General features: G+C 39.3%; 1 protein-coding gene across 1 annotated transcript in view; it reads right to left on the bottom strand.

Moving 5' to 3' along the window:
* The window catches only part of LOC110213603 (patched domain-containing protein 4), a 92,222-nt gene extending 78,998 nt beyond the window's left edge, over positions 1 to 13,224 (bottom strand). The window contains exon 1 of the mRNA XM_078155664.1: positions 12,796 to 13,224. Coding sequence (XP_078011790.1) covers positions 12,796 to 13,221 — 426 coding nt within the window. The 5' untranslated portion in view covers positions 13,222 to 13,224. The remainder of the gene's footprint in view (positions 1 to 12,795) is intronic.
* Between the last annotated feature and the right edge of the window lie 709 nt (positions 13,225 to 13,933).

Raw genomic sequence — 13,933 nt, 5'->3', positions numbered from 1 at the left:
AATAGTACCTACATTGTAGGGTTGTTTGTGAGGCTCAAATGAGATAATATCTGTAATAGCACTTAACACATTACCTAGCACAAAGCAGGCATTATGTAAATGTACTCCTTTCCCTAATATGCCTTGGCATGTAGTAAACTGAGGCTACCATTACCTTTCCTGGCTCAGCTGAGTCACAGAAGCTAGGAGATCTAGCAGCAGAACAGCAACAGACCTAGCTGCCATAAAGAATGCAGGAAAAAAAAAACAACACCCGATTAAATTTTTTTTGACACTTTTGGGTACCTGCCACTATATGAAGTGATTCATAACACAAGTGATTGGTTGATTGAAAATCAGTCACATTTCCTCCTGGCCTATACAAGCAAACTGGCCTCATTCTCAAGATTCCTCAGTTCTGGAGGACTCTGCTTTTTAAATGTGAGCTTCACTTTACCCTATGGATATTCTTCCCAAGTACAATGTGGGGTGCAAGGGTATTAATTCTCTCCCTCTCTTCTGGGAGCAGTAGTGATGATTTATAACAGAAGCACATGGCCATGGTAAACATGTGCTTGCACACAGCCTAAGAACAGAGCTTGTGCATACTGTTCCTGAACCGTGCTGCCATGTGTAGAGAAGAGGAAAAGTAAGATTACAAATTCTTTAAGGCAGTGGGTGTCACTCATATAGAAAAGGGGACCACCAATCTGTGCAGAAGTATACCAGAGGGCCACATATTGACTTAGTTTTAAAATGTAATATTGTCTATATTTTATTACATTTTTATTTAATTTGCTAAATATTTCCCAATTAAATTTTAATCTGGGTCATGACACATTCAAGAGTGTTGTAAATTGCATGTGGCTCATATATTGGATACCTCTGCTTTAAGGTAGTATGATAATGTAATCTAGCCTTTTAGCAGAGAGAGGAGTTCTCTTGAGGAGCACCAGCTTGAAAAGTTGCTTCCAAGTTCAAGAATTCCTGAGTTTGGGAGTTTAAACACTGCTCCTTCTAGAGAGAGAATAGATTTTCTAGTTTACACTATTCCTTGGAGAAGGAAAAAGGCAGTCTACATTGCTCTTGCACAGTACTCTGTTAGAAGAGCGAAACCAGTGGGTTGCTCTGACAGTGTAAACTTGATGAGAAGACTATTGCTTGTTCAGAAAGCTTCAGAGCGTGTTTACTTTTTGAGGGTAGCCTTAAGCACAGAGTGATACTTGGGAAGAATGGTAGAACTCTGGTAAAGGATTCACTAGAATTAGTTGTGACCCCACTTGGGGCTTTCTTGGCAGAGATACTGAAATGGTTTGCAATTTCCTTCTCCAGCTCATTTTACTGATGAGGAAACTAGGCAAACAGGGTTAAGTGACTTGTGCAGAGTCACACAGCTAGGAAGTGTCTGAGACCAGATTTTAACTCAGGAACATGGGTTTTCTTGACTCCAGGTCTGGCTCTCTATCATCTGTACCACCTAGCTGCCCCTTACTAGAATTACAGTTACATAAGGAGCAATCCCGTGTTTATTTCCCTTTTGGGGGGCAGGTGAAGTGAAGGACTGTTTCATACTTCTGTATTAGTTTAGGGATGCTACTGAGTCCTTAGCCTTTTATGAATTTTCTGTAGAGTGGAATAAAGGATGTCCAATGTCCAATGTGGTATTTTGAATATCTGTGTAAGATTTGGACACACTTCTACCACATCTGCAACATCCTAGACACAATCTATATCTAAGCCTTAGTTAGGTTATTTTGATGGATTAGTCCAGGTGGAGGCAATGAGCCAAAGGAAAATAAATTGAACCTTTAGGGGCAAGCCTTGAGATGGGACTAGATTTGTGTCAGCTCAGACTCTTTGGGGGCCATGGGCCACAGGTTACATAAGAAACTGACTGCCACCCCTTAAGTTGTTAGTGCTCTCCCTTCCCCTTATTTCTCCCAGGCTATCTCAACATGTCTGCTTCTTCACACTTTTCCCCTCTCTTTCACTTCCCAAGTTCTGCTTCTTGTGCTGGTTTATTTTGCTGTTTAGTCATTTCCCAGTCATCTCTGACTCTTTGTGACTGCATTTGGGGCTTTCTTGGCAAAGATACTAGAGATTTTTAACATTTCCTTCTCCAGCTCATTTCACAGATGAAGAAACTGAGGCAAACAGACTTAAGTGACTTGCCCAGGGTCACACTGCTAATTAGTGTCTGAGGCCAAATTTGAACTCAGGAAGACAAATCTTCCTGATTTATGGTGCTCTACCACTGTGACAACTAGTCGCCCCTGCTCTGGGCATAGAATATAAGATATTTAAACTTAATATCTCCGTGATTTCTTAGACTGAAACTTCCTTCTCTTGACACCATTCCCTTAAATGTGTTGTATTCTTCTACCAGAATATAAACTCCAGGAGAGCAGGAACTGGCATTTTTTACATTCATATCTCCAGCACTTAGCAAAACATTAAATGTTGAATAATTTGTTAAAAATGTGTATTTTCTTGTGTTTGCTTAGATATGTACTTATTTTATCTCTCAGTTAGAATGTAAGCTCCTTGAGGTCAGGAATGCTTTCATTTTTGTCTTTGTATTCCTATATTCTAGCACAGTGCCATAAACACAGCATTTAATAACTTTGTTTGTTGAAGTCAATTCTTTAATTAACCTTTGAAATTTTCCATTTCTTCATCTGTGAAAAATGAGAGGGTTAGATTTTATAATCCCTAATGTTCTTTGTGTCTTTTGATATTAGGACCCTATGATAATTTCACCCTAAAGCCATTCATCTTTTAATGTCTTTAATTCCATATCTTAATCAATGGACAGCTCCAGTGTTCCCCTTGTGCATTCTTACACCTGCAATTGGTCATTTAATCAGCACCAAGTATCATGTATCATGTACTGTGCCTGGCACTCCTACTACAAAGACAAAAGCAATGCCCAATCCTCCCTTCAGGGGCCTTACATTTTTCTTTGCCTTTGGTGCTTGACAAAGGAGAGGCCGATGCTCAGAATTTGTAAGTGAAGGAAGTGAGAGGAGAGTGATGTGGAAGGTTATCATTCCAATGATAATGATGCCTCCAACGCCTTTCTTCTTTTTCCCCCACTCTGAATCACAGAAATGACTGTGAATTGGCAACTGTTAAAATATTTAGGTTAGTTTAAAAATATATTTTGTGTGATCAATGAATACAAACAGGCAGTTTTCAGAAGATGAAATCAAAGCTATATCAATAGTCATATAAAAAAATGCTCTAAATCACTATTGATTAGAGAAATGCAAATTAATACAGCTCTGAGGTATCAGCTCACACCTATCAGATTGGCTAACATGACAGAAAAAGAAAATATTAAATGCTGGAGGGTATATGGAAAAATAGGTACACTAATGCACTGCTGATGGAGTTGTAAACTGTTCTAACCATTCTGGAAAACAATTTAAAACTATACCCAAAAAGCTATAAGATTATGCATACCCTTTGACCCAGCAATACTACTTCTAGACCTATATCCCAAAGAGATAAAAGAAAAGGGAAATGAACCTATGTGCAAAAATATTTATAGCAGCTCTTTTTGTGATGGCAAAGAATTGTAAATTGAGGGGATGCTCAACAATCGGGGAATGGATGAACAAATTGTGGCATATGATTTTGATGGAGTACTATCATTCTATAAGAAATGGTGAGCAAGATAGTTCCTGAAAAATCTGGAAAGACTCACATGAACTGATGCAAAATGAGCAGAACCAGGAGAACACTGTACATGGTAACATCAATGCTGTAATGATGAGCAACTGTGAAAGATTTAACTACTCTGATCAATGCAATGATCCAAGACATTTCCAAAGGACCCAAGATAAAAAATGCCATTGACCTCCAGAGAAAGAATGGATGAACTCTGAGTGAAGATTGAAGCAGACTTTTTTAATTTCCTTTATTTTTCTTGCTTTTTTTGGCAGCATGGCTAATATGGAAATATGTTTTGCATGATTTCACATGCATAATTGATATCATATTGCTTACCTTTTCAATGAGTGGAAGAGGGAAAGAATTTAGAACCCATTTTTTTAAATGAATGTTAAATAAAAAGGAACATTTGTTCAGCAAAAAAGGTATATTTTGTTAAAGGGACACAGTATTATTTTTGTAGTCACTGACTACAACAAGATCCCTGCACAGATCTATTTACAGCTAAGAAACGTTATTGAAAAAACATCTTTCCTGAGCTGTTGAAATGCAATTGTATACTTCTGTATTTACCCAGAAAAACTGGTACTATTACCTTTAATCTGCAGTGTATTATGTGTGCATGCACACCTGCTGACACAACAACAATAATTAATAATAAGAAGAACTAGAATCTATATAGGACCTACCATGTGCCAGGCACTGTACTAAGTTACAAATATTGTCTCATTTGATGATCACAAAGATTCTGGAAGGTAGGTGCTATTACTATCTACATTTTATAGTTGAGGAAACTGAGGCAAACAGAAGTTGTGATTTGGCCAAGGTGACACAGCTAGCACAGTGGGGAAGGGGGAGAGGAGGTCTTTAACCTAGAAGAACACCAAACCCTGACACAAGTGAAGGAGCATGGCTCAGTTTTTGGATACAACTAGAAATGCCATGTTTCTCAAGTTTCCTGCAACATTGGCGAAACCAAAGTGTCCTTTTGACTAAACAACTGATTTTTACGACCCCTTTGGAAGCAGCTAAGAATATTTTCATGCAAACTTTGTTTTAGAAAGTACAATTTAGAGGGGCTCAAACTACCTAGTAATATCACAAAAGCATATGTGTTTGTTATAAAAAAGAATTATGGTGGACCTTTATTGAAGATGATATGGTTTACAGTGTCTGGTACACGGTTAGTCCTTAAAGAATGCTTGTTGATGGACTAGTCTCAGAGAAAGCCATTATATAATAAAAAAAATGTAGTATAAAAGCACTGGGTCTGAAATCAAATGCATGGGTTCATATCCCAGGTCTGCAACTTACTACCTGTGTGACCTTAGGCAAATCATTTCACATCTCTGGGCATCCATTTTTTTCATCTGCGAAAACAAGAGGTTTAGTGGTCCCTTCCAACTCTAACTCCTATGATACTAGGACAGTCTGGTTTATATTCTTCCCAATAGAACATAGGTTTCTTGAGTTCAGGGACTCAGTTTTCATATTTGTCCACAGCATAGTGCCCTTTCTTTCTTTCGTTTTTCTTTCTTTCTCTTTCATTCTTTCTTTCTGCCTGTCTGTCTGTCTTTATTTCTCTTTCTTCTTTTTCATCTAGGTCTGTGATTTCATTATTGTAGGAATCTCCAAGTGTGGAAACTTCTCCCACTGATGCTGCCTAGCAACTAACTGTGACAGAATCTCGAAAGGTTCCTCAAGCACTTAAAGTTTAAACGAAGTTGCCCAGAATCACACAGCTAGTTATGTTTTATAGGTATGATCCAAACCTAGGTCTCCCCAAATTTAAGGCCAGCCTACTTTGCATTAAATACCTGGCTCATAGTCATTTTTGACAAATGTTTAATGGATTCAGTTTAATTGGATTGACATAAACCAGTCACAAAATAGGCACAGAGGACACCATTATGGTGAGGTCCCTCTGTATTTAATATGGATCTGAGATTGCTTAAGAAGTATTGTAATAACTCTCCCTTAGAATGGTTATTATATATAGAATGCAACAATTGTTCTTTATCTCTACCACAGGATAAAGATGAAATGGGCTTAAGTATACACTTAGAAAGAGTTTCAATATATAAGTTTTGTTGTGTTGCAATGAATAAGGAGGGGAAAAAAAGCTGTGCAATCACTTTTCCTTGGTGATCTCTAAGAATATGAGAGACACTCATCATTCCATTTTAAATTGCTCTAACCGGAGGCAGAAGAAGGCTAGACTAAATGACTTCTGGAGGTCTTTTCCAAATCTAAGATTCTGAGAATATGCCTGGGGATATTCTGTCTTCTATTAAGTAATGGGAAATTCCATCTTTGCAATAATTCTTGAGCACAGTACAAACCGACTTCATCAAAACATTGACACTGAAATGTGGTTTCGTAACTGAATTCAGCAGAAGGGCAAGCTGTGGTGAAATCAAATCTACTTTATCATTTTGTCGGTCAAAGTTGTGATCTAGAACTGTAATAAAATCAATTACCGAGGGGTATGCTTTTTCTGAGATTTCCCTACCTCTCCCTTCTCCTGTTGTCAGGATACAGAACTTCAGCACTTTTTGTACCCTGGATGCTACTATAAAATGCCCTGTTTGGGGGCTCAAATCAGTGAGAGAAAGACATGCATGACTGTGTCTGCCTAAAATACTACTCTGAGAATTCCCTTCTTTTAAAGCAGGCAGATGTAGTGGAAATTTTACTGGACCAGAATGCACTTTAATAAAAATTGATTATACCGTAACAATGTTCAAGGGCAGAAGAGATAGAGAGGTTTAGTAAATAGAGCTAAACCTAGACTCAAGGCCCACCTTTCACAGATAATAGCTGTTTGACCCTTGGCAAGCCTTGCAACTTTTCAGGGTTCTAGGCAACTTTCTAAGACTTTTAGTTGCAGAGATTATAACAATCTCATGGTAGACATGGTTTGCTCCCCTGGCAGTTCCCTATACCAATTGTATTACAGGTCATTCTCTATCCCTATCCTTATATTCAAAGAACATATATTTAAATTTGGGCTCTAACACTTACTGTTTATGTGACTGTGTGGGAAACAATTAATCAATCTGAAACTGTCTCATCATCTGAAAAATGGGTATGATAATATTTATACTATCTACTTCAAAGGGATACTGTAAAACATTATAAAAATGTGAGTCATTGCTAGGATTATTGCTCTTTTGAAGGCAGGTGGTGAGAAATATTACCTGAAATCCAACATACCATTTGAGCAAAAATTAAGACATATCTTAAAGTTCTGAGTGAAACCTATTTGGGTTTTCAGGGTGACATTTTGATCTTAGCAAAAATGTGAGGTGTATACATCATTTTAAACGTTTTATTCAAAACTCATGGGATCACTGCCTGAGATAACTTCTAATCTAAAATCCCTCCTCTTAGAGTTGAGGAAATTGAAGCTCAGGGAGGTCAAGGGACTTGCCTAAAATCACATTTTCTCAGCTAATATTATTCTGCAGAGTCACGGCTGGAAAGTAAGTGGCTCTTATTATTGTATCAGGAATACAATGAAGAAATTTGAAGAGAATAAAGAAAACTCAGAGAAATATCAAAATAATTGTAATTAAGGATATGAAATTGTTTCTCTGATTATGGTCAAGTTTTTCAAGCAATTAACTAACCATCAAGTGTTGGTTGAGCACCAATTATATAACATCATAGTTTAATGGAAAAACTACTAAATTTGAAATCAGAGGACCTGGATTTGAATCTTGACTACATCATACTTTGTGACATTCGGCAAGTAACTTTATCCCTCTGGTCCTCAGTTTTCTAATCTATAAATGAAAGAGTTGTACTAAATAATTACAAAGGTCCCTTCTAATTCTTAACACTACGAATCTATGACTACCAATATTACAGGTACTGTGGGAAAAACAAAGGAAGGATAAGACACTGCCCCTACCATCAAAGTGCTTGAGATATACTTGAGGAAACAAGTCTGACATACATAAAACAAGAGAAAATAATATAATTGTGTGATGAAGACATATAGCTGATATATAGTTCAGATTTTGTCTCTTTTCCTACCCACCTTTCATTTCACAAGCAACTGTCTCTAAGAGGACTGTGATGCCTTCATATCAGTTTTAAATCAGCTGCTTCAAGGTCAGTTTGGAATTTTATACAACTCTGCCTCCACTAGGTTAACTAACATTGTCAGAATAATAAAGTTTACCAGAAGTTTCAGCTATGGATAATTTGGAAATCAAACTACATTTGGTAGCTGCCTTTAAGGTTTTGTGTTTTTTTACTTAAGTTTTTCTGCTTTTCAAATCCCTCCAATCAATGTAAATTTAGTATCAGGATATCTGCAAGTATCTTCCTTCTCCTCCTCATCTCTACCCTACTCCATCAAATTACTGCCAGTTCTCAGAATCTCTAGTTTCCTTCCACATTTAGTTCATATGTTTTTGAAAATGTCCCTCTGATTATGGAAATATTCATGCTTATTGATCTTTGTCAAGTTCGTAACAATAAAAATGAAAACAAAGGAACAAAACAAATTTCAGTTCAAATATTATCTTCCACATAAGGCTTTTTTCCCTAAAACTCCTTCCCTTCAATTCCCAGTTGCTAGTATTCTTTCTCTCCAAATTGCCTTGTATTTGTTTTATAAATATTTTATGTAACATGTACATGCCTATTTTCTAGTGTGACAGAATAATGTAAACTCCTTGAGGGCAGGGAATGGTTTATGTTTGTCTTTGTATTCCCAGGACCTAGCACATTGTCTGGCACATAGCATAGGCACTTAATAAATGCTTGCTGACTGATGAAGTCCATGTTGCAGCATGCCCAGCAACATATTCGCTACATACCCCTTTCCTCAATTGCTGATCCTTATACTGTCATGGCTCTTAGGCTTTACTGAAGCAGGGGGTGAAGTAGATAGAGCAATGGATCTGGTGTCAGGAAGATCTGAGTATAGATCTAACCTTAGACACTTACTAATTAGGTGACCATGGGCAAGTCACTTAAGCTATGTCTGCCTCAGTTTCCTCATCTGTAAAAATGGGATATTAATAACACCTACCTCCCAGAGTTGTTGTGAAGATTAAATGAGATAATATTTATAAAGTGCTTCATAAACCTGAAAGTACTTTATAAATGCATTACTGAAACTGTTCTCTATGCCCGGAAAGGTCTCCTTCCTCCACTTTGCCTGTTGAATTCTTACCTGTTCTTTACAGCTCAACTCAAATGCTCTTTCCTTTATGAAGCCTCCCTGCTGATAAGGGGCTTTGCTCTCTGACTTTACCTAGTACTTTGTATACAACCCCTCCAGTCCAAATCACAGCTCAGCTGAAACACCCGGTCTTAGAAAGTTGCCTGAGTGGAAGAGATTAAATGACATGCTCATGGTCACATCACTACTAAGTGTCAAGAAAAGTTTTAAATTCAGATCTTTTTGACTTCAATTGAAACATTCTATACATTATGCTCTGTGATCTTTCTCCACTTACCATGTACTATCTCGTATTATAGCCAAGCTTAGTTTTTGTTCCTTATTTGTTGTTTTGTTGTTGTTCAGCCATTTCAATCATGTGCAACTCTTCTTGATCCCATTTGGAGTTTTCTTGGCAAAGAGGAGGAAACTGAGGCAAGCAGGGTTAAACAGCTAGTAAGTGTTTGAGGTTGGATTTTAACTCAGGTCCTCCTACTCAAGGCCTTGCTTTCCATACACCAAACCACTTAGCAATCCTTAAACTAAAATATTAACTCTTCTAGGCCAGGGACCATCTCTTATCTATACTTGCTATTTCTTCCAATGCCTAGCACACTCTTCTGTATATAGCAGAAACTCAATAATGTTTGTTGCTGCACTATTTTTCACCCAGAAGTAGCATCTTTTAGTCCTATGGAACCATAATAGAATGGCCTTGCTATTACTGAAAATATTATTTTGAATATTTGAATATTTGAACATTTGAATAATATATTTGAAGGAGAAAAGTGAAAGACTATAAAGTTAAAATCCTTTCTGAAGAAATTGAAAACACAAGAATATTTTGCTCTATGTTATCTTGAGAAAGATGTCCAAGATAGGCTTCGGAAGACTGCAAAATAAAGTGACTGGAAGTAATGTCCCATTTACAAGGCCAATTTATAATACTTTATTATTGCTAAAATTCATTTCCATCTATTACAGTATTATAGCATTATAGATCTAAAGCTTAGAAGGTATATCAGGAGGTATCTGGTCCAACTCCTCATCTTAGAGATGGGAAACTGAGGCCAAGAGAAATGAAGTGACTTGCCCAAGATAATATAGGTAGTTAAGGTATAACTCTGATTGTTACACTCTTTCATAAATATCAACAAATCCCTATTCAGGTGTATATCAGTTAGTCAATAAGTATTTATTGAAAGCTGACTATAGGCTTAGTCATAGCCATTATATTCAGGGTCAGGTGTCAAGAACGTGCCCAGTCAAGACATGACATGTTCCCTCAAACACATCTGGGGAGGTTTTTATATTGGGCGAGATGTTTGCCAGTATACGAAGGGATTCCCCAGAGGTGGGGTCACTGTATCTTGCTATTTAAAACTAATTATTCTTGATAACTTAGTGCTAAGTTCAGTTATTTCTATATTAGTAAAAGACAGAAAGTGCTACCAGACACATCTAATTTTAGCACCCTAGAAAAAGCCCCATCTACCTCACCCTGGCTATAGCTCTCTTTAGAATAAAGTAGGTATGGTGGGGGTATAAGAGTGTGTAAGGCAATGTCCTTGTACAAGAAGCCTTGGCCAGGTGGTGCCTTACTTCTCACTTACTAATTACTTCAGTTCACTCAGCATCTCAGTAATGTGTATAGTGGGCTTTAGAAGTAACTAGGTGGCACAGTGGATATGACACTGAACCTGGAGTCAAGAATACCTATGTCCAAATCCAACCTCGCTAGTCCTGAGATCCTGAGCAAGTCACTTAGCCTTGGTTTCTTCAGGTATAAAATAGAGATAATAATAACACCTACGTCCCACGGTTGTAGTAAAAATCAAATGAGACAATAGCCAAGTGCCTGGCATTTGGTAGGTACTTAATAAATGATTATTTCCTTCTTTCCTTACCAGGGTGTCAGTGGTGGGAGTAAGGGAATAAACATTTACATAACACCTACTATGTGCTTAGGCACTGTGCTAAAGCACTTTAGAGATATGATCTGCACAGATAAACAAAATATTCAGGCTGGGCAATATTGCCTTATCTAAAGAAAGTAGAAATAAGTCTCAGTAAATAGTAAGTATTGGTGGAGTGCAAACTTGACTTGGTAAGGAAGATTTGAGGTTAAAGTAAAAAATAGTTTCAAGGTCTATTTCACATTATAAAGTCTATTTAGGAATGACCTATATATAAACTTTGCAGGCTAGGGGAATTACCTCCCAATATCATCATTTCTTTTGCAAGTCATAATGTTGATCCCAGGGAATTCAGGAATTTAAAAGTCACTGCTGTGCATACACATGTGCATATTCCTTACTCTCCCTTCAGTGACTGGAGACCACACAAGGCCCTTACCTAGATTTAACAGTGATGAATCATTTTTCTTGTTTCACTAAATCTTATGGGGCTCCTCAGCTGACACTGTGGTCAGTCTACATCTTTTTCAACCAGGGCACAACACTTCAAAAAAGCTGGTTAAGGGCCTCTCTAAGGGATTCTAAATGTCAGAATATCATGCCCGGTGTATCCAACTATAATTCAATTCAAAAGAAAGACTTATTTTTTTTTCCTGCTCACTTTCTTACTGCTAACTTTCATAGTGGAGACATCACTATATTAATGCAATAGGTAAACAAATACAATGACCTTTCTGTGTTGGCTCTTTGTTTATCCAGATTGTATGAACTGCCTGTGGTTTCTGAATGAATACCATGTTTTCCCCCTCCCCATTTCTAGCCGGGGATGGTGGGATCATGCAATTATAGGAAGTTAACATGACAATTAGAAAAAAAATAAACTTTTTTTTTCAGGACACTACATTTGCCTCAAGTTACTGTAATAAAGGGCAATTTCAGAAGATTCACTACTTTAAGCCCACAAATGGTGCAATGACTCTTGTGAAGTCACATTTGTCCCTGAAACTTCAGTAACCTGAAGGCTGCATGCTTCATTGCCTGCAGCAGACAAATTCTGACAATCCAGAATGGGCCTGAAAAATCTCACTTAAAGTTATAGAAAGTGGAGAAAGTGGTTCAAAAAACACAACTCATCTTACTGCTCATTTAACTTGAAATGATTCTAACTCTGTTATATTGCCTGAACAAGTTTTTTTTTTTTGGATGCAAAATATTACAGTCCTCTTGTTTTCAGTTTGAGGTTTCGTAGGAGGAAAGAAATATCAGATCTTTGATGCCATACAACCCACCGTAGATCAGTCAGTGGCAGACCATTATTTTTGCTCAGAGAAAATTCCCAACCTTTTTTTTTGTATGCAAATACACACTCCCACAATTCCTGGAATCCCTACTACATTCATAACTCACTATTGACAGACACACGGATACAGATACAAACTCCTCGAGACACATCGGAAGCCAGTCTTCACTGGAGCCATCACATATATAGTTATGTTACCACCTGAACTTCTAATTAGTAATAAAAATATATATCTTACCCTCCCCCTCCAGGCAAGGAAAGAAATTTCCCAAACTATTCAGGATTCCCTCTCCCACTTCCATTCACTGATTTTTTTTTTAACCCTTAACAAAGATATAATTGCAGGGTCTCAGAAGAAGCTTTTTAAAATTTAGTTTTCTTTTCTCATTTAATTACTTAATGTCTAACTGTAAAATTCATTATTTCCTTCATTCAGCACTTCCCATCTTTGACTCCCCCCACCTCCCACAAAATCGCCTTCAGGATGAGACCTCTGCATTTTCTTTGCTTGTTTAGGGCAAGAAATGAAGAGCTTCCTCTTTAATTGGCAGAAGCATGCAGGAGGAGCATACCTTCAATTTAGTGTTGGGATACCTCACTTGCACCCTGGCTGTTGTCTTATTGGAGACGGCAGCCTGCCTGAGATCCTCTAGCACTGAAATTATATCATCCAGCACGCATTTCTTATCCTGATTTCTCAACGCACACAGATGGGAAAAAGTATAATTATAGCCCTTGTGGTTCACCTTCATTTCCAGCACGGCTCGGTGGGTCTGCAGGATCCCCTCAGCCTGGAGCAAAATATTGTGTCCGGGTGGGGAGAGGAGGATTACCCTGCCATACCTCCCAGGGGTGTGCAAGTCCGAATACAGCTGGCTTTTGGACTGGTCCAGGGGGAAGAGGCTCCCCGCCAGGCTCCGCTCGATCTTCGCCAAGCTGTGGCTGGGAGCGACCAACCGCTCCAGGTCGCTCTCGGGCTGGAAGCGGTTGAGCACGCTGAAGCCGAAGATAATGGTCAGGACTGCAGGCACGGTGAGGAAGAAGACGGGGTGCCGGCTCACGCACAAGCCCAGCCTGTGGCAGAACGACTGGAGCCCTCTGCGAATGACCTGCCGCAGCATCCTCCACCCGATCCAGCTCGCAGACGCTCCCGGCCGTCTTAAAAAGCACATGTGACATGTGTAAGCGCCGGGCTGTCCCCCCCTCCTTCACCCCGGATTCCCCCACCCCCCAGCTGACACCCCCTCCCCTCCGGTCACCACCACCGACGTGACTGACAAACCCCCTCCCCCCTCCCTTTTCACCTCCCTAACCATGCCACTTGTCTTTCCCCATCCCCACCTCCATGCACTCCTACTACTCTTTCAAACACTGCAGCAAGTTGCAGCAAGGCGGGCACAAATGGATAACGGGCTTGGGGGCGGGGGGTGGGGAAGCAGGCAGAGACGGGTCAGGCGACGGAGAGTGGGGGGGACTCAAGCTGGACGCCTAGGCGCCAGGGACCCCACCTCCGCCCCTCCCTGGCGCCCCTCTCCGCTTCTCCCTGGGCCCCCAGCTCACCGCATGGGCAGCTTTCTCTTTCTCTCTCGCTATCCCTTCATCTCTCTGCTGCAGTCCCCCCCGACCTCCCTTGGAGGAGGTGGTTTGGTGTGGAGCTGTCCCAGGGCTATCCTATCAGTTCGGCTGGATTTATGTACTTAACTAGAACCATGTGCCTCGGTGTTGTAAGAGGCAGACATGTGCCCCAGGATGGGATGGGAGGGGGGAGAAAAGGAGGGGGCGGAGGAAGGAGAGGGAAAAAGGGGGCAGAGAGATACTTTTTTTTTGAAATTTTAAGTGCCGATAGTTATTTTTGGAGTTTTTGCTTTTGTTTTCTTTTTTTCT

This window comes from Phascolarctos cinereus, unplaced genomic scaffold (genome assembly GCF_003287225.1).
Source record: "Phascolarctos cinereus isolate Bilbo 61053 unplaced genomic scaffold, phaCin_HiC Scaffold_5;HRSCAF=322, whole genome shotgun sequence".
Taxonomy (NCBI): domain Eukaryota; kingdom Metazoa; phylum Chordata; class Mammalia; order Diprotodontia; family Phascolarctidae; genus Phascolarctos; species Phascolarctos cinereus.
The sequence above is the reverse complement of the archived record's forward strand: the minus strand, read 5'-3'. Positions and strand labels throughout refer to the sequence as shown.